At 48.2% G+C, this 21,394-nt stretch overlaps 2 protein-coding genes across 3 annotated transcripts in view; both read left to right on the forward strand.

The window, feature by feature from the left end:
• Positions 1–512: 512 nt before the first annotated feature.
• On the forward strand, positions 513–20,329 carry LOC144695836 (uncharacterized). Its single transcript, XM_078566857.1, has 2 exons — positions 513–2,758; positions 17,498–20,329. Exons 1-2 carry the CDS (start codon positions 989–991, stop codon positions 18,596–18,598), a joined length of 2,871 nt encoding a protein of 956 aa, XP_078422983.1. The 5' UTR covers positions 513–988; the 3' UTR covers positions 18,599–20,329.
• Positions 15,058–21,394, forward strand: part of LOC144695815 (class I histocompatibility antigen, F10 alpha chain-like) — a 43,692-nt gene continuing 37,355 nt past the window's right edge. The window contains exon 1 of one of the 2 annotated variants that reach the window (XM_078566826.1): positions 15,058–15,108. The gene's annotated coding sequence lies outside the window, so the exon portion shown is untranslated. The remainder of the gene's footprint in view (positions 15,109–21,394) is intronic. The other variant, XM_078566825.1, reaches the window with a different exon arrangement.

Genomic DNA, 21,394 nt, shown 5'->3' on the forward strand with positions numbered 1-21,394 from the left:
CAATCAGCTACACTGAAGCAATATTTTCCTTAGCTTCTAGCACTTCCTGTCCAGTGTTTTCTCCAAATAATTTTGGAAAACAAGGGGAGAAATTTCAAAACCTTCATTGAATTAACATTTCTCCTGAGTTTTTTTATATTAAACACATAATTTAAAGGTAAAACTGGTCTTTGGTGGCACAATTTGAGCTCAAAGTGAATTGATAGCCCGTTTTACACTCCACCCGACAGTCTTTTCCATTGTCCTCACGGTGCCTGGGAAGATGGGGGTCTGGGTGGAGGAAAGAAAGTAGCCACGTTGTCTGCTCCTGGTCACTATCCAGTGTCCCTTCTGGAAACAGAGGGTGTGTGACAGTCAAGTGAGGGGGAAAAAATTGTATTTGATCTGCCACACAGAGGAATAGCAGACTGGCACTCACTGTGGAACAGTCTCTAACTGAGGAGTCAGTCCTTTCAGCAAAGGAGGAGAGGGAATTGGGTAAATCACATTTCCTTTTCCTGTTTTACAGAAGGATTGCACCGTACTACTCCAGAGAATACAGAGAGGATAGACACCACAGATAGATCCTGAACATCACCCAAGGAACAACTGCACAACTGTGGGAAGATATCCAGTCCCTTCACAGCATTGCTCAACACAGAGAAGGTTGGGCAGTGAAACCATCATCTGGAAATCGGTCGGGTCAGGGAAGCTTTGACATATCATTAGATCTGAAACTGGTCAGTGGTGTGGAACCTTCCATCAGAACCAACCTTTCCGAAGGTTCGGCTGTGGGTGATCAGTCAGGGTGAGGCTGGGAAGAAGTGTGAGTGGCTCCAAGTGTGGTGAGAGCTTCAATCATTCATCGAGCCTCATGAACCACTGACTCATTCCTACAGGTGAGAGGCTGTTCAAGTGTGAGGTGTTTGAGAAGGATTCCACGGGCTCATAAGATCCCCGAACACGCAAGGTGCATCTGTTGTCCCACCTCTAACACAAGGACTGCTACATGGAAGAGAAACCATTGAAGTGTGAGGTATGCAATCAAGCCTTCACACAGTCATCGATGCTCATGAACCACCGTCGCGTCCACAACGAGGAGAAGCCGTTCAAGTGTGAGGTGTGTAACAAGGGCTTTTCTGAATCATCAGCCCTGCTGAAACACTGGCGCGTTCACACTGGGGAAAAGCCATTCACGTGCAATGTGTGCAACAAATCATTCTCGGATTCATCATACCTCCGGGAACACAAGCGCATTCACACAGGGGAGAAACCGTTCACGTGCGAGGTGTGCAACAAATCATTCTTGTGGTCATCAGCCCTCTGTGTACATCAACGCATTCACACAGGGGAGAAACCATTCACATGCGAGGTGTGTGAGAAATCATTCTCGCAGTTAACAACTCTCCGCAGACACCAACGCACTCACACCGGGGAGAAACCATTCACGTGTGCGGTGTGTGACAAATCATTCTCGCGGTCATCGGACCTCCGTCGACACCAACGCATTCACACTGGGGAGAAGCCGTTCAAGTGTGAGGTTTGTGACAAGGGCTTTGCACAATCGTCAGCCCTGCTGAAACATTGGCGCGTTCACACTGGGGAAAAGCCGTTCATGTGCGAGGTGTGCAACAAATCATTCTTGTGGCCCTCGGCCCTCTGTGTACACCAACGCATTCACACCGGGGAGAAACCATTCACGTGCGAGGTGTGTGATAAATCATTCCTGTGGTCATCGGCCCTCCGCGCACACCAACGCATTCACACAGGAGAGAAACCGTTCACATGTGAGGTGTGTGACAAATCATTCTCAGTGTCACTGGACCTCCGCAGACACCAATGCATCCATGCTGGAGAGAAGCCATTCAAGTGCGAGGTGTGTGACAAATCCTTCTTGTGGTCATCAGCCCTCCGCAAACACAAACGCCTTCACACAGGGGAGAAGCCATTCACGTGCGAGGTGTGCGACAAATCATTCTCAGACTCATCATCCCTCCACGTACACCGACGCATTCACACAGGGGAGAAACCATTCACATGCGATGTGTGTGACAAATCATTCTTGTGGTCATCGGCCCTCCGCAAGCATCAACACATTCACACAGGGCAGAAACCATACAGGTGCCAGATGTGTGACAAATCATTCTCTGATGCATGGTCCCTCCGCGCACACCAGCGCATTCACACAGGGGAGAAACCGTTCAAGTGCGAGGTGTGTGACAAATCATTCTCGAGGTCACGAGCTCTCCGCGAACACCAACTCATTCACACAGGGGAGAAACCATTCACCTGCGAGGTGTGTGACAAATCCTTCATGCAGTCATCGACCCTCCGGGCACACCAGCGCATTCACTTAGGGGAGAAACGATTCAAGTGCAAGGTGTGCAACAAAGCATTCATGAAGTCATCGACCCTCCGCATGCACCAACGCATTCACACAGGGGAGAAACCATTCACGTGCGAGGTGTGCGACAAATCATTCTCGAGGTCTTCACACCTCATGCTTCATCAGAGGATTCACACGGGGGAGAAACCGTTTACGTGTGAGGTGTGTGAAAAATCATTCTCGGGGTCATCAGACCTCCGCGTGCACCAACGTATTCACACAGGGGAGAAGCCATTCAAATGTAAGTTCTGTGACAAAACATTCTCAAACTCATCGAACCTCCGTGTACACCAATACATTCACACAGGGGAAAAGCCATTCCGGTGTGAGGTGTGTGACAAATCATTCTCGCGCTCATCGAAACTCCTGGTCCATCAGAGGATCCACACTGGGGTGTAACCCTTCAAGTGTGAGGTTTGTGACATCTTCTACCCTCCTGGGCACCATCACACAGGGGAGAAACTCTTCAGGTGTGATGTTTGTGACAAGTCTTTCACCCACTCCTGAAGCACCAGTGGATCCACACTGGTGAGAAACCATTCAGGTGTGAGGTGTGTGACAAGGCTTTCACACAGACAGCATATCTCCTGGTCCGTCAGAGTATGCACATGGGAAAAATCCTGTTGATTTTGAGTTCTGTAATAAAGTCTTCACAGTTGTTGGACCTCCTTGGACATCGGTGAACCCACACGGGTGACAAACTCTTTCATGTGACGTGTATCAGAATTGTTTTACCCAGTTCTCCTCCTCTCTCGCCATACACCAACGCCTCCACACAGACTTAGAGCTGTGTCACCTGTTTCCGTTACACTGAGAGTTGTCTGTGTTGTTTACCCTCCAGTGCTCACACAGGGGAGCTTTCGTTCCAAAGCACTGTCTGTCTCAGCAGTGTCTGTCTCAAACCTCTCCCACCATCAGTCCAATTGTTTCAAGAAGGCCAATTTAACCTTTGACCAGATCACCAAACATCACCAAAGGAAGACATCTGTGTCTATGTCTCTGGGAGGATTTCCTCAGCTACAGGAAGTAGGTGATTCAGGAGAATGTGTATCAGGATTTTCCCTGCTCTGAACAAGAGGGAAATACCTCAATAGTTTCCACAGTGTGATTTATCTCCCTTCTGGAAGATAGTTACAATTGTCACATTCCTGTTGTCAGGAATGCATGGTGGGGGAGAATTATTTTTCCTTTCAAATCCATAGTGTATGTGGAGTTTTGATGTGAGCAGAAGTCCACCAGCTTTGAAGGCCTCAGCTGGAATACCATCGGGGCCACAGGCTTTGTCATTTTTCATCTGTTTGATTGTTTGTTGCAGCTCTCCCATCAATGGTGACTCACCCATGGATTCTACCACAGGCACAGGGGGATAGACTGGAGGATATCAGCTGTCACTGTGGTTTCATAGTTAAGGAGTTGTTCAAAATGTTATTTCCAGCGTTATGGATGGCTTCAAAAAACCACGGGTAGAATTTTCACCCTGTCGGGGGATTGTGCAGGGGCGGGCATGCGTAGACCCAATCGGCGCCCTTGATCAGGTCCACGCCGCCATTTTACACCCGCCCAATGTGACACGCACCGGGAAGCGCTGAGTGCTCCCTGTGCGGGCAAGGGGGGCGGTGGTTCCCTGAGTTGGGGCCTGCACTCTTTCACGCATGTGTGCGAAAGAGCACAGAAATCTCTCTGAAGCACAGAGGTGACTTAGGGAGATTAGTTTTAAGTTTTAACAGTTCAATAAAATGTTGAAAAAAATTTTATGACACGTCCCCTCATGTGAAACTGTCACATGAGCTGGGACATGTGCATTTCAATAAAAATGTTTGAGAAAATTTAAAATCATTCATGAAACCTCATCCCGCCCGTGGATGAGGTTCCATGAAAAGTGTGAAGGTCGCCTGGGTTCTTCACCTGCCCCCCAACCTTAAGGTTAAATGGGCAGCTCCGTTAATTATTTTAATTGTTAGTTAAATGGCCTTAATTGGCCTTTGACAGTTCGGCGGGTGAGCAGCTGAGTCGGCTGCATGCCCGCCGAACTGAAAATCTAAATGACGCGTGGTGACGTTGGGACACATGCCCGACATCACCCCCCGTCATTTTACACCTTGGCGAGCGGGCCCCGACACCACTCACCAAGCCGAAGAGTCTTCCCCATGTCACAATGATCAGCCTATTGTTGGATCTCTCGGGTTTTCCCTTCCCACTACGTTGTCTGGATTTTCTTTTGGGCATCAGCCTTGAGCTGTTGAAATGCTGCCTTCATGATTTGTGACCTTGGGTTGTTCTACCTGACAATGAAAGCTGATCGTTTTTGTTCCACAAGGTCACATGGTTGAGCATTATTTTCGTTGATGACAACAATGCTCAAATCCAATGGCCTGGGCACAGGAATTTAGTACAGCTGGCTTTCTTTAATCCCACTGTTTGGGAATTGAGTTGGAATTGTGACAATTTTCCAGGAGTGTGAGCGGCACCTGGAATTCCTCTCTTCGGTAGGCTGTTTTAGGGCTGAGACATTGATCTTCCTGTTCAATCTTTGGGCCTTGTGATGTCTTGGTGCTGGGTAGATGGTCATCACCGATCAAACAAGTGGATGACCTGTCCAGCAGGCATGGATGTCCCCCACATGGATCGAGTAATACAGGCATCATTTAGAACTTTGACTTGGCTTTAGATCTTCCAGAGGAACCTCCAACATGGTCTTTGTTTTCTGGACAAAAACAAGAAAAATATCGAGAACAACGCCAGGAACTCTTCATTACATTCATCAACGTGACCAAAGCATTTGACTCAGTAAATCGTGAGACTCTGTGAATTGTGCTCCAATGATTTGGATGTCCAAGAAACTTCATCACAATCCTGCAATTGCTTCATGATGATATGACTGCAACTGTCTTGAGTGGGAGATCTGAAACAGAAGCCTTCAAAATCCAGACTGGTGTCAAGCAAGGCAGTGTGATAGCCCCCATTCTATTTACAATCTACCTGACAGTGGCTATTCACATCCCATGAAAGAATAAAAAAAACTCAGAGTCAACAAAAGCCCCAGCACATAGAGAAGTTATCATCACCAGTCTCCTGTACTGCAGTGAGATCTAACTGTGTATCAGCAGCACATAAGAAAGCTAGAGAAATTCCCTCAGCAATGCCTCCTTCAAATGCTCCGGATTCAATGGTATGACCATCGAACACATGCCAGTGCCCTTCTTGAAGTCATGTTCACAAGCATTCAGGCAAAACTCCTGCAAAATCAACTGCGATGGACTGGACACTGTCTGGATAGCCAAAAAATAGTCAACCCCACCAGCTCCTACTTTCTCAACTTTCAAACGGACAACATTCCAGTGGAGGACAAGGAAAACATTTCCAAAGCGCAAGCAAATCCTGCATTCTGGATCCCACTATCCCCGCGGGACGTCCTGCCCCATGTGCCTAAAGATCTGTGGATTGAGAATCAGCCAGGTCGGTCACATGACACCCATGGCAGAAACTCACGACTCTGAATAGACAAGATCCTTGAATCGACGGACAGCTGACGGGGAGGAACAGATGACTAAAAGTTTGGTCAAAGAGATGGGATTTAAGGAGGGTGTGAAATGGGAAGAGAGACATAAAGATGCAGAGAGGTTTAAGGAGAGAATTCATGAGCAGGGAGCCTGGATGGCTGAAGACACAGTTGTCAATGGTGAAGTGAAGGAAGTGGGGCGGATGTACTAAAGGCCAGAATTGGAGGAGCTCAGAGATCTCGGAGGGGGATGCGACTATAGGTGACAGGGACAGGGAGGGGGAAAGGCCACGGAGCAATTTGTACTGGAGCATGAGAATTTTAAATTGGAGACACTGGGGGACTGGGAACCAATGTAGGTCAGCGAGCACAGGGTGATAGGTGTGTGAGTTAGGATAGAGACCGCAGAGTTTTAGCTGACCTGAAGTTTCTGGAGGGTGGAAGATGGGAAGCTGGACAGGAGAGCATTGGGATGGCCGAGTCTAGTCGAGAAGCAATAACAGCATGGATGAGGATTTCAAAAGCAGATGCACTAATGTAGGGGTGGGCGTGTTGGAAATGGGCGATGTTACAGAGGGGGAAGTAGGCGATCTTTGTGATGAAGAGATGGGGTCAGAAGCTCAATTGGAGGTTGAAGAGGATGACACTGACTAATTGTTGCTGGAGATGAGAGTGGAGAGGGCAATGGAGAGGAAGTTAAGGAACATAGGAACTGGAGTAATCTTTCAAGTTAGTTGTGTCATTCAATTAGATAATGACTGATCTGTATCTTAACTCTATCTACCTGTCTTGGCTCTGCAACCCTTAATCCCCCTGCCTAACAATAAACCTATCAATCGCAGACTTTAAATTTTCAATTGTCTTTCAGCCTGAACAGATTTTTGTGGGGAGAGAGTTCCAGATTTCCAGTCCCCTTTTTGTGAAGAAGTGTTTGCTGACATCGCCCCTGAACAGACTGGCTTGAATTTTAATGCTCTGCCCCCTTGTTCTGGTCTCTCCCACCAGAGGAATAGTTTCTCTCTAACTACTCTATCAACTCGTTTAATCATCTTAAACACCTCAATTAGATTACCCCTTAATTTTCTACATTCAAGGGAATACAAGCTCAGTCTGTGCAACCTATCCTCAGAATTTAACCCTTTTAGCCCCAGGAACATTCTGGTGAATCTACGCTGCTGTCCCTCCAAGGCCAATATATCCTTCCTGAGGTACGGTGCCCAGAACTGAACACAGTTCTCCAGATAGGGTCTAAACCAGGGTTATCCAACTGTTTTCTCACTCAAGAGCCAATGAGCAAGTTTCAGAAAGATGAGGTTTGGCAAACAATAAAAGTGAGTTTCAAAAAAAAGTTGTGATATTAAGAAAAGAAACAACCTGCTGAATAAAAAACAAAAACAATGTCAAAGCAATAAACGATAATTTAAAAAATTAAAGATGACCTTTCGAGTGAGAGTTTGAGGGTGTGTGTCCTGTTCACTTGCTTTCTCAGGGTGCTTACTCACCCGTACACCCACTGTGTGAGTGGGTGTGTTGATGTGTCGGGGTGAGGGCAAGTGAGAATCTTTAGACTGGGAGTGAGCCAGACATACATACACATACTCACTCTCTCATTGATACACACTCACACATGCACACACACTCTCTCACAGACAGACAGACACACACACACACACACACACACACAGTCTCTCAGACACACACACAAACACAGCCTTTTACAGACAGTCACTCTCATTCGTATACATGCACACTCACTCACACTCTGACACACACACACAGTCTCTCACAGACACACACACACAGTCTCTCAGACACACTCAGTCTCTCAGACACACACAGTATCTCTCAGACGCACACACAGTCTCTCAGACACACACAAACACACAGCCTTTTACAGACAGTCACTCTCTCATTCGTATACACGCACACTCACTCACACTCACAGTCTCTCAGACACACACAGTCTCAGACACACACACAGTCTCTCACAGACACACACAAAAATACAGCCTCTCACAGACACAGTCACCCTCTCTCTCTCACACACATACCTACTCTCGCACATACTCACTCACTCTCTCTCTGTCTCTTACACACAAACGCATACCTGCCAACCCAGGTGCTTTGGAGATTAAAACGCTGAGGAGAGCTTTGGTACAGCTGTAGGTTCTTTCCCCATCCTGTCCAACACTCCAGCTGCCCTGGGTCCTGTTGTTGCTGTTGACGCTCCGCCATCTTGGCTGCTTTAGGGGTCTTGTCTTCCCCCCAACCCCAGCAGTCAGTCACCTTTCTCTCTCCACTCCTTCACCGCACGGCAGGTAATCGCTCTTCCTCCCTCCCTGGAAAGCCTTTCTTCCACAGCAGATTCACTGCCACCATCGGTGTTCAGGCCTCAGGCTACATGAAACCTGTTTGCTGCTCCCCCAATCACAGACTGTTTCTCTCCCACTTCACCAGTGAGCCTATCAGAAGCAAATACAGGAGAGAAACAGCCTTTGTTTGGAGGAGCAGAATCATTCACTTCACTTACCTCTATTTTGAACAGTGAGTGTGCAGGCCAAATGTCTAAACAGAAATAAAAACAGAAATACCTGGAAAAACTCAGCAGGTCTGGCAGCATCTGTGGAGGTAGAAAGTGTTAACGTTTTGAGTCTATATGCGTTTTCTGTTTTTACTTCAGATTTCCAGCATCCGCTGTATTTTGTTTTTATCCTGTTCAGAGCTCTGTACAGCTGGAACATAACTTCCACAAGGACACAGTTGGTTTTGGGGAGGAGAAGTTGTGGGTTATCTTTTCTCTTCGGGATGATCCTGGAGTAATGAGCAGTTTTGGCAGAGGAAAGCAGGACCACTAGTGCTTGATGTGGTCCAGTCAGATCTGGTGATTGATGGCTAAACCAGCTGTGAACCAGATACGCTCAAATATTCATCCCTTGAATTTGAAAAGCAGGGAGATTGACCAGGAAGGAAGAGATTAAAGGTAAATTTTGGGAGCATGGGTGTAGAAGGTGGATATGAGGCAGTGGTTAAACCAGATTGATGGCTACAGGAGCATTGTGGTGAATGGAGGTCCAAAAAGGCAGAGAGTTGGGAATTTGAAAGTGCTGTCCAACTCACTGGAGGAAGAGCGTCTTCCAGGAGTGGAAACTGATTGATCCATGGACCCTCGTGACCACTGGATCTCTCTATCCATTGGTGGGTTTGTATGAGGGAAATGAGCTCCATCCTGTGTCAGTAAAGTTCGGTGTCATTTCTGACCATCGGAATTGGGAGCCAGACTAAAGCGCAGGGATTTTAAAGAAACCTCTGTCTGTAGTATTCTGAGAGTTTCTCCTGATGTGTGTGTGTGTGTGTGTTAGTAAAGTGAGCCAGCTCTCAGGAGTGGGTATAGGGTAGAATCAGACCCTGCTCTAGTCGGTGATGTGAACTATAGACAGATCCTCTTTTGGTGATGGGTGTTTGACTTAATACCGTGGGGAATGTTTGTACTCTCCTGTCTGGGAGGACAGCTATCCTGAGTATGGTGAGGGAGTGGGAGTGAGTCTCTACAGACCCGAGTTCCCTCAACCCATCATACCTCGATGTAATAAACATTACACTCTTCCAAGATTCTTAACGGGCAGAATTTTATGGCGGTGGGATATTATAGTCCTGCCGAAGGAAATGGACTTTTAAATGGCTTGCCGGATTTTACGGTCTTGCCCCAGCACCACAGAGTTATAAAATGCCACCTATTGTGATGCTGATTGTCTGCTGTTTTATCATTCCTCTGTATGGATTTATAACTCACAATAAATTCATTTATCTTAACACAAAATACTCAGCATGGTGTTCTTATTCACTGAAACGCTCTGGAGCCTACAGTGAGTCCTGTGCACAATAGGTTGGTCAATGTCACTGTGGGCTGGTTTACTTTCTCCATCAATGGGTTTATAATTTCCAGTTTACAGGAAGCATAATGTTTCCTGAAGAAAGAAACAAAGACTTGCATTTATATATCAACTTCTACAGACTCAGGATGTCCAAAAGCACTTTTACTGCCAGTGAAGTACTTCATGAAGAATAGTCACCATTGTATGGTAGCAAATGTTGAAGCCAATTTTTGCACAGTAAACTTCCACAAACAGCTATGTGATAATGACCAGACAATCTGTTCTGGTGAAATTGATTGTAGCATCCATAGACCAGAACACCAGTGATAGCTCCCCTGGTGTTCCATGACATGTTGTCATGCGATCTTTTCCTTTCACTTGAGAGAGCAGACTGGGCCTTGGCTTAACTCATGTGAGAGACAGTGCAGCACTCCCTCAGTACTGCGCAGGGGTGTCAGCCTCAGTGCTCAAGTCTCTGGAGTGAGACTTCAACTCACAACCTTCTGACTCAGAGGCGAGAGTGCTAAGTCACGGCTGATAATATATTTCTGCTTTATTAGGTTCAGTTTCTAAGGGGTTAAATCCCAAGGCTGTGTACAGAATGCTTTTCCCCTGTAAACTGACAGCCTGAAAGTTTGATTTGATTTAAAGTGGTAACTAGTTAGAGCTGCAGGTGTCAGTGTTGTCTTTGTGTCTGGGTTCCTGAAGCTGTGAAAGGTGGTAAAGTCCCTGGTGTCAGCTGGAATGGACATCTTTAGGGATTGTCTTCAATCAGTACTGCTGATTAACCATTCTGCTTTCATTCACTCATGAAAGTTCTATTGTTTAGGCACAGTTCTAACAGTCTGTCAGGAATAAAACTCGAGGAATAGCCCACTCTTCCCAAGAAAGCTCAGTGTTAGTTTTAGAGAGATTTTTGAGATTGTTCAAATCCCTCCATGGCCTCTCCCCTCCCTATCTCTGTAATCTCTTCCACCCCTCAGTCCTGCACTGGAGTGTCAGCCATGATCTTTTGTGCTGAACTCCTGGAGTGGGACTTGAACCCACAACCCTCTGACTCAGAGAGCAAGGTTGTGGGTTCAAATCCAAATCCAGATGGATTATTCCATGAACATGGATTAAAATTGTTGTCAGGGCCACACGAATAATTCCTCAGGCTCTGGGCTCCCTGTACAAACCCCAACCACCATTTATTGAAACACAAACATGTTGTAAAAAGAGTGAAGAAATTATCCTGTCGATGTTTACACACTGCATTGATCATGAAACCAATCAGATCACAATGTACCACCCGTGAATAAAACTGCTTCAGTTGGTCACAAACATTTTTAAAATGGTTGTTTTGAGTAAAACTCATTATAAACATGCAACCAGAAACACATCAGTTGCTGCTGAGTGTTTACACTCATTTTTTTTTAGCATAATCCAGTTCAAATTGACCATATCAGGAAGTTTAAATGTAAGTTACGTCAAGCGTAAATCGAACTTTTGTGATCGTTAACGCTGGCTTATTAAACATCTCCCAGGAAGCTGGTGCCAACCACAGAAATGACCACGGCCCCAGATGGGAATAATGAGAGTGGTGAGTTTCTGCCGATTGCGCCTGTTTGAGGCGGCTCTTCAAATTACACTCAGGGTTTCTGGTCATTCAGGCACCAACAGTCAGTCATATTCATGGCTCCAGTCTACATGCTGTGGCCAGCAATTACTACAGGCCCACAGATAATAGCTTACTTCAGATCTGTCATGTGATGTCAATAAATCATGAAAAGAAATCAAACTGTGTGTATCCAAACTTCATTCTTTTTTTGTTATTTTAAATTGGGCTTAGAAATTAGCTGCTACAGGTCACATGATTAAAGATCGGTAACTGGTCTGGAAGCTACCAACGGAGATTACAAGAACAAAAGAATTCCACTTTCATCCTTGTGTAATGTCAAACCTCATTGTAAGCCCACATCATAATTAGGATTATAATGTTATATTATAACATTATACACATTATAATTTGTTTTAGTTTGTAATTACCAAACTAGATGAATAACAGATGAACTGACACCCCCAGTCGGGGGATGACTACAAAGACAGACACATCAAAACTCGTTACACCCGACCAAGTGGTAACAGCCATCATTTTGCTCCTAAAGGAAACAACGGATTTTGGCCAGAAGCAAAGAAAATTGCAATGTTGCAATTAACTCATCAATGGGCGATGCTAAATGGCCCCATGTTAGATCGTTTTAATATTATATTTCAGGCCTCACAGCTCAGATTGCTGACTTAACATCAACCGGAAAGAACTCCTGACTAACCAGCTGCCCAACAACTCTCAACTTCTCTAAACCTGTTTGGCTTTAAAAGTCTGTGATTACTGCTTGCCAAACAGTTTAAGCATAGATATTCCATGATGCTACATCAACATTCGGTTCAAGGATTTTGCTGTTGCTGTCTACAAACAGAAGCTCATTTAGACTGAACTCCACACTAGCTGATATGCGCAGGATGTGTATGTGTGTCTGTGTGTATATGCATATGGGAGGGTGGAGGGATGGTGTGTGTGTGTTTGTGGGGGAGGGAGGTGTGTGGGGGGGGGGCGGGGGGATGGTGTGTGTGTGTGTGTGGGAGGGGAAGGTGTGTGGCGGTGGAGGGTGTGTGTGTGTGTGTGGGGGGGGGGAAGGTGTGTGGGGGGGGGTGGTGTGTGGGGGGGGATGGTGTGTGTGGGGGGGAGGATGGTGTGTGTGGGGGGGAGGATGGTGTGTGTGGGGGGAGGATGGTGTGTGGGGGGGGATGGTGTGTGTGGGGGGGAGGATGGTGTGTGTGTGGGGGCGGTGGTGTGTGTGGGGGGTGGATGGTGTGTGTGTTTGTGGGTGGGGAGAAGGTGTGTGTGGGGGGGGAAGGTGTGTGTGTGGGGGGGGACAAGGTGTATGTGGGGGAGGGATGGTGTGTGTGTGGGGGGGGGGATGGTGTGTGTGGGGGGGGATGGTGTGTGTGTGGGGGATGGTGTGTGGGGGGAATGGTGTGTGTGGGGGGGGGTGGTGTGTGGGGGGGGGCGATGGTGTGTTGGGGGGATGGTGTGTGGGGGGGGGTTGGTGTGTGGGGGGGATGGTGTGTGTGTGTTGGGGGGGATGGTGTGTGGGGGAGGTTGGTGGTGTGGGGGGGGATGGTGTGTGTGTGGGGGGGGGATGGTGTGTGGGGGGGGGTGGTGTTTGGGGGGGATGGTGTGTGTGTGTGTGGGGAATGGTGTGTGTTGGGGGGGATGGCGTGTTGGGGGGGATGGTGTGTGGCGGGGGATGGTGTGTTGGGGGGGATGGTGTGTGGCGGGGGATGGTGTGTGGGGGGGGGATGGTGTGTTGAGGGGGAAATGGTGTGTGTGTGTGGGGGGAGATGGTGTTTGGGGGGGGAAAGGAGATGGTGTAGGGGGGCAATGATGTTTGGGGGGGATGGTGTGTGTGTGTGTGGGGGGGAGATGGTGTTTGGGGGGGATGGTGTGTGTGGGGGGTGATGGTGTTTGGGGGGGCTGTGTGGGGGGGGATGGTGTGTGTGTGTGGCGGGATGGTGTGTGTGTGGCGGGGGGGGAGATGGTGTTTGGGGGGGGATGGTGTGTGTGTGTGGGGGGGAGATGGTGTTTGGGGGGGGGGTGGTGTGTGTGGGGGGAGATGATGTTTGGGGGGGATGGTGTTTGGGGGGGGATGGTGTTTGGGGGGGGATGGTGTGTGTGGAGGGGGGAGATGGTGTTTGGGGGGGGATGGTGTGTGTGTGTGGGGGGAGATGGTGTTTGGGGGGGGATGGTGTGTGTGGGGGGGGGAGATGGTGTTTGGGGGGGATGGTGTTTGAGGGGGGATGGTGTGTGTGGGGGGCGGGAGATGGTGTTTGGGGGGGGATGGTGTGTGTGGAGGGGGGTGATGGTGTTTGGGGGGGGATGGTGTGTGTGTGTGGGGGGGGGGAGATGGTGTTGGGGGGGGATGGTGTGTGTGTGTGGGGGGGAGATGGTGTGTGGGGGGGGGAGATGGTGTTTGGGGGGGGATGGTGTTTGAGGGGGGATGGTGTGTGTGTGTGTGGGGGGGATGGTGTTTGGGGGGGGGTGATGGTGTTTGGGGGGATGGTGTGTGTGTGTGGGGGGGGGGGAGATGGTGTTGGGGGGGATGGTGTGTGTGTGTGTGGGGGGGAGATGGTGTGTGGGGGGGGGGATGGTGTTTGAGGGGGGATGGTGTGTGTGTGTGTGGGGGGGATGGTGTTTGGGGGGGGATGGTGTGTGTGGGGGGGGGTGATGGTGTTTGGGGGGGATGGTGTGTGTGTGTGGGGGGGGGGAGATGGTGTTGGGGGGGATGGTGTGTGTGTGTGTGGGGGGGAGATGGTGTGTGGGGGGGGGAGATGGTGTTTGGGGGGGGATGGTGTGTGTGGGGGGGGGGAGATGGTGTTTGGGGGGGGGATGGTGTGTGTGTGTGTGTGTGGGGGGGATGGTGTTTGAGGGGGGATGGTGTGTGTGTGGCGGAGGGGGAGATGGTGTTTGGGGGGGATGGTGTGTGTGTGTGTGTGGGGGGGCGGGATGGTGTGTGTGTGGGGGGGCGGGGGTGCTGTGTGTGTGGGGGGGATGGTGTGTGTGTGTGGGGGGGCGGGGGTGATGTGTGGGGGAGGGGGGGGATGGTGTGTGTGTGTGGGGGGGGAGGGGAGATGGTGTGTGTGTGTGGGGGGGGGCGGGGGTGATGTGTGGGGGAGGGGGGGGATGGTGTGTGTGTGTGGGGGGGGGCGGGGGTGATGTGTGGGGGAGGGGTGTGATGGTGTATGGGGGAGGTGGGGGGGGCGGTGGAGCGCTGGTTAAGGAAGGTCCATTGGCGGTGGCTGCGATCCTGGTCCACGCCGCCCGGGGCTGGGATTTACAGGTGCGCACCTCATAATCCAGCCCCGCCCACGTGACTTCCGCTCGCACATCGCGCTTGCTCAGATTCGAACTCCAGAATATTGGACGCCAACCGCCGCTGCGCGCGTCAGAACGACAACCCCCAGCAGGCCTCGCGGGCTGGAATTCTCCTTGATTCAATTCTATTGAACCTCACTGAGCAGGCGTGGTTCCATGGGTGCTCTGTTTGCCCGCGTGTGTGAGCCTGTCTCCACAGCGCGTGCGTGAGCCTGTCTCCACAGCGCGTGCGCAGAACCCCCTAACGCACTGGGTCGATCCGCCGCACCCTTCTCTGTGATTGGCTGAGTAGCCTGATTAACATTTTTATTGTGGGCGGGTTTGTAATGTATTTCTGTCGTTGATTGGCTGCGAGGGACGTCAATCAGAGAGCCCCACCCATTCTGCCCATTCTCTCCTCTTCCCCTTCCACAGCTGGTTCACTTCCTGTAGGGACTGAAAACCAAGTGAGGAGATGGTGAGTGAAGGAACAGAATTTATAATAATTACATCACATAATATCCAGTTGTAATTCTTGACCAGATGTGGGATCACTGGTCACTGAGGATCTACACTGAGTCTACTTCCCTAGTGATGATTAACATGGTGAAATACTCATTCATCAGTTGGGAGGGGAGAGGTAGTTTTCCTTGAACTTGTTTGACCTGAAGCCATGAGACTCCATGGAGTTAATATTGAGACTTCCCCACCTGCCAGTGGGATGGGACATACCCAGGGATGGTGACGGAGGAGTCTGGGATGTTTCCAGATTGATACGATTCAGTGAGTATCACTGCTACTTGACCAGTCTGTGGGGCAGCTCTCCTCACTTGGGTACTTGTCCTCTGAGCTTTTCTTCAGTCTAAATGTCACAATCAAGCACAAGGATGGGTGAAATAATAGTGTTTTTTCATTTGGAGGTAAGATATGGATTGGTTAACTGGGAAACTACTGTGCACATGTTTTGCTCCTAGTCCTGCTGCTCATGTTCTTGACTACAAGTCACAGGCCTTCATATCCTTTGGAGGTTGAGTGACAGAATTGTAAGATGTATCTCCTTAGAAGTAAATGCATATCATAGAATAACAAATGCATATGACTACTATTTGATCGGATATGGGGCAGCTCTCATCACTTGGGGATTTGTCCGCAGATGTTGGTAAGAGAAACTTTCACTGGACTGAGATCAGCTTAATCTTATTCTGACATAAAGCCAGAATTGTCCAGATTTGCTCTTATTATTGGATTATTTATCATTATTTGCTGGCCACTTTGGAGAGCAGCTCAGAGTCAAACATGTTGTGTGGGACTGGAGTCACGTGTAGACCAGGCCAGGCATTTGTAGCAGGTTCCCTTTCCTGAAGGACAACGTGAAAGTTTTCATATTTTTATTTTGATTCTATTCCACAAATTGAAAAATTTAATAAATTCAGTTTCACAACATGGAGTGATTGAGGTGAATATCATAGGTGCCTTTAACGGAAAATTGGATCAGCACATGAGGGAGAAAGGAACAGAAGGATATGCTAATGGGGTAAGATGAAGAGGGGTGAGAGGAGGCTTGTATGGAGCATAAACACCAGCATGCACCAATTGGGCTGAATGGCCTGTTTCTGCACTGTAATTCTATGTATGTAACTTTCCGTGGTTGGATTTGAATTCTCAATCTCTGGATTGTTAATCCAGCACCATAGCAATTCGGCTGTCATACCTGGAGACACATTTATTGAAATGTCTTTTAATGCCTTCCTTAAAGATTTTACCTGAAGGCATCGGCCTTTCCCAAAAGCCTGGGCTTGGATTTGATAGTTTTGCCCAGTGTTGTGGCTGATAGCTGAATTTGGGATGTGCAGTCTGAGCGAGTGCAGTGTATCTAATTTCCCAGGATAAACCAGAACCCTTCAATCAGCTACACTGAAGCAATATTTTCCTTAGCTTCTAGCACTTCCTGTTCAGTGTGTTTTCTCCAAATAATTTCGGAAAAGAAGGAAGAAACTTCAAAATCTCAATTAAATTAACATTTCTCCTGAGTGTTTATTTTTATATTAAGGGGTAAAACTGGTCTTCCAGCATGACTCGAGCTCATAGTGGAGTGATAGCCCGTTTTACACTCCGCCCGACTGTCTTTTCCTCATGGTGCCTGGGAAGATGGGGGTCTGGGCGGAGGAAAGAAAGAAGCCATGTTGTCTGCTCCTGGTCACTATCCAGTGTCCCTGCTGGAAACAGAGGGGTGTGTAACAGTCAAGTGAGGAAAAAGAAAGGACTTGCATCTGATCCCCCACATAGGGGAATAGCAGACTGGCACTCACTGTGGAACAGTCTCTAACTGATGAGCCAGACTCTTCAGCAAAGGAGGAGAGGGAGTTGGAGTAAATCATGTTTCCTTTTCCTGTTTTACAGAAGGATTGTACCGTACTACACCAGAGAATACAGAGAGGATAGACACCACAGATAGATCCTGACCATCACCCAAGGAACAACTGCACAACTGTGGGAAGATATCCAGTCCCTTCACAGCATTGCTCAATATAGAGAAGATCGGACGGTGAAACCATCATCTGGGTCAGGGGAGCTTTGACATATCATCAGATCTGAAACTGGTCATTGGTGTGGAACCTTCGATCAGAACCAACCTTTCCGAAGGTTCGGCTGTGGGTGATCGGTCAGGGTGAGGCTGGGAAGAAGTGTGAGTGGGCTCCAAGTGTGGTGAGAGCTTCAATCATTCATCGAGCCTCATGAACCACTGACTCATTCCTACAGGTGAGAGGCTGTTCAAGTGTGAGGTGGGCTCCACAAGCTCATGAGGTCTCCTAACACACAAGGTGCACCTGTTGTGCAGCTGTTGACGCAAGGGCAGCCGAATGGAGGAGAAACCTTTCAAATGTAAGGTTTGCGACAAAGGTTTTGTGACATCTACGAGGCTCCTGATTCACCAGCGGATTCACACAGGAGAGAAACCCTTCTGGTGTGAAGTTTGTGAGATGGCTTTCACCCAATCCTCCCATCTCCTTTCACACCAGAGGATTCACACAGGGGAGAAGACCTTCTCATGCCGGGTGTGCGATAAATCATTCTCACAGTCATCAACCTTCCTTGATCACCAACGCATTCACAGTGGGGAGAAACCATTCACATGTGAGGTATGCAGCAAATCCTTTGCACAGTTGTCGACCCTTCGAGTACACCAACGCGTTCATACAGGGGAGAAACCATTCATTTGCAAGGTGTGCAGCAAGTCATTCTCACAGTCATCAAATCTCCGTGCACACCAACGCATTCACACTGGGAAGAAGCCGTACATATGTGAGGTGTGTAATACATCATTCTCATACCCATCAAACCTCCGCAAACACCAATACCTTCACACTGGGAAGAAACCATTCAAGTGTGAGGTGTGTGACCAAGCCTTCGCATTGTTAGCGACACTTGTGACTCACCAACATATTCACACTGGGGAGAAGCCATTCAAGTGCGAGGTGTGCGACAAATCATTTTCGCAGTCATGGACTCTCCTTGTACACCAGCGCATTCACACCGGGGAGAAGCCATTCATGTGTGAGGTGTGCAACAAATCATTCACGCGGTCTTCGACCCTCCTCCAACACCAACGTATTCACACCGGGGAGAAGCCATTCACATGCGAGGTGTGCAACAAATCGTTCTTACGATCATCAACTCTCCTTGAACACCAACGCATTCACACTGGGGAGAACCCATTCATGTGCGACGTGTGCAATAAATCATTCTCACGGTCATCAACCCTCGCCATACACCAACGCATTCATACTGGGGAGAAACCATTCGCTTGCGAGGTGTGTGACAAATCATTCTCAGACTCATCGAACCTCCGGAAACACCAACGCATTCACACAGGGGAGAAACCATTCACGTGTGACAAGTCCTTCTCAAGGTCATCGAAACTCTTGCTCCATCAAAGCATCCACATGGGAGTACCCCTCCAAGTATGAGATTTACAATAAAGCTTTCACGACATCTTTGACCCTGCTGGCTCTCCAGAGGATTCATAGAGGGAGAAAGTATTTTAAGTGCGATGTTTTTAACAAGGCTTTCACGTAATTTCTCCAATCTTCTAAAGCGCCAGAGGATTCACACTGGTGAGAAACCATTCCGGCGTGAAGTCTGTGACAAGGTCTTCACACAGCCAGCATATCTCCTGGTCCATCAACATAGTCACACAGGGCATGAACCCTATCAGTGTGAGTTCTGTAAATAAAGCCTTCATACAGTTGTCAGATCTCTTGGAACATCAGTGAACCCACATGGGAGACAAACCCTTCCAGTGTGACGTGTGCCAGGATTGTTTCACCTACTCCTCTCTCGCCATATACCAACGCCTCCACACGGACTTGGAGCCGGGTCACCTGCTTCCATTACACTGAGAGTTGTCTGTGTTGTTTACCCTCCAGCGTTCACACAGGGGAGCTGTGGTTCCAAAGCACTGTCTGTCTCAGCAGCGTCTATCTCAAACTTTCCCACCATCAGTTCAATCATTTCAAGAAGATCAATTTAACCTTTGACCAGATCGCAAGACATCACCAAATGAAGATAGCAATATGCATAGAAGCTCCTGTATAAACTCAGCATCCTTTCAGTGCAACGTCAAGTACAAGTCACTCACTGACTCTCACTCTGACCATGAAGGCAATCAGATACTCGGTGGTTAGAAAGGCTTCAGCTTCTGATCTACCAGCATAAGCACCCTGGAGAGGAGCCATTCCTGGGATAGTAATGGAGGGACTTCAGTTAGCCTTAGTATCTCTGGTCTATGGAGGGGGAGAGTCAGCCAGGAATCCCGTTCCTCATCGGTGACCCCAGCTGGGAATTCAGGGGGAGGGCAGGATGTGTCTCGGCTGTGACAGTCTCCATTGTCTCACATTCACTGTCTGGGTCTACACATGCTGAATGGCCACTCGAACAGAGCACTAGAGGCCAATCAATGTCCACAGTCTGTACTGCAGGTCAGTACCTTGAGGACTGGAGAGAATGTGAGATGGGAAAGAGGGCATCAACTCTTCAACAACAACTTGCATTTATACAGCGCCTTTTAATATAGTAAAATATCCCAAGGTGTTTCGTACAGACATAATCAGAGAAAAATTAACACTGAGACAAAGTAGGAGATATGAGGAGGGGATGTCACTGTGTCTCGGGGAGGATTTTCTCAGCTACAGGAAGTTGGTGATTCAGGAGAATGTGTGTCAGGATTGTCCTTGCTCTGGACAAGAGGGAAATACCTCAATAGTTTCCACAGTGTGATTTATCTCCCTTTTGGGAGATAGTTACATTCCTGAAGTCGGAGTTCTTTTTTCTCCAAAATTCCAAGGATGAGTTCACGGAGTCCTGATGTGAGCAGAAGTCCACCAGCTTTGAAGACCTCAGCTGGAATACCATCGGGGCCACAGGCTGAGCCTCTGTGGATTGTGCTCCAATGATTTGGATGTCCAAGAAACTTCATCACAATCCTGCAATTGCTTGCAACCGTCTTGAGAGGGGGATCAGAAACAGAAGACTTCAAAATCCTGGCTAGGGGAGGCAATGGCGTAGTGATATTGTTGCTGGACTAGTAATCCAGAGACCCAGGGTAAAGCTCTGGGGACCCGGGTTTGAATCCCACCACAGCAGATGGTGGAATTTGAATTCAATAAAAATCTGGAATTAAAAGTCTGATGACCATGAAACCATTGTCGATTGTTGTAAAAACCCACCTGGTTCACTGATGTCCTTTAGGGAAGGAAATACCTGGTCTGGCCTACATGTGATTCCGGACCCACAGCAATGTGGTTGTCTCTTAAATGCCCTCTGAGCAAGGCCAATTGAGCTGGCCTAGCCAGTGACGCCTACATCCCATTAATGAATTTTTAAAAAAAATCAAGGCTGCGTGATATCCCCAGAAAAGATTCACGAGAATGGCTCCAGGGATGAAGAACTTTAGTTATGAAGAAAGATTGAAGAAGTAAGGATGGCTTTCCTTGGAGAAAAGATGGCTAAGTAGATTTGACAGAGGTAGTCAAAATCATGAGGGGTCTGGACAGAGTAGATAGGGAGAAACTGTTCCCACTTGCGAAAGGTTCAAGGGTGAGTGGGAACAGTTTAAAGTAATTAGTAAAAGAAGCAAAAGCAATATGAACAAAAACTTTTTCACGCAGCGAGTGGTTGAGGTCAGGAATACTCTGCCTGAGTGTGTGGTGCAGGCAAGTTCAATTAAAGCACCCAGTAAGGAGTTAGACAGTTATCTGAAAATGAAGAATGTGCAGGCTTACAGGGAGAAGGTGGGAGAATAGCACGAACTGAATTGCACATTCAGAGTGCTGGTGCAGACATGATGGGTCGAATGACATCCTACTGCACTGTAACTATTCTGCGAGTATTAGTATTAGCCATTTATCACTTGATAGAAGTCTCCAGTGTTCTGAAGTGGGTTAATTGAGGATCTCCAGCTCAATACATCTGCTCTTCTATGTGTAAAAACATCTGCAATCAGGGGAGTTGGTGACCTAGTGTTAACATCACTGGACTAGTAATCCAGAGGCCCAGGCTAATGTTCTGGTGGCAAGGGCGCAAATCCCATCACGGCAGCTGGTGGAATTTGAATTCAAGTAGTAATCTGGAATTGAAAAGCTAGCTTCAGTAATGGTGACTATGAAACCATTGTCGATTGTTGTAAAAACCCATCTTGTTCATTAATGTCCTTTAGGGAAGGAAATCTGCCGTCCTTACCTGGTCTGGCTGGGACTGCAGACCCA

Source organism: Cetorhinus maximus, chromosome 21 (genome assembly GCF_964194155.1).
Source record: "Cetorhinus maximus chromosome 21, sCetMax3.hap1.1, whole genome shotgun sequence".
In the NCBI taxonomy this organism is placed as follows: Eukaryota; Metazoa; Chordata; class Chondrichthyes; order Lamniformes; family Cetorhinidae; genus Cetorhinus; species Cetorhinus maximus.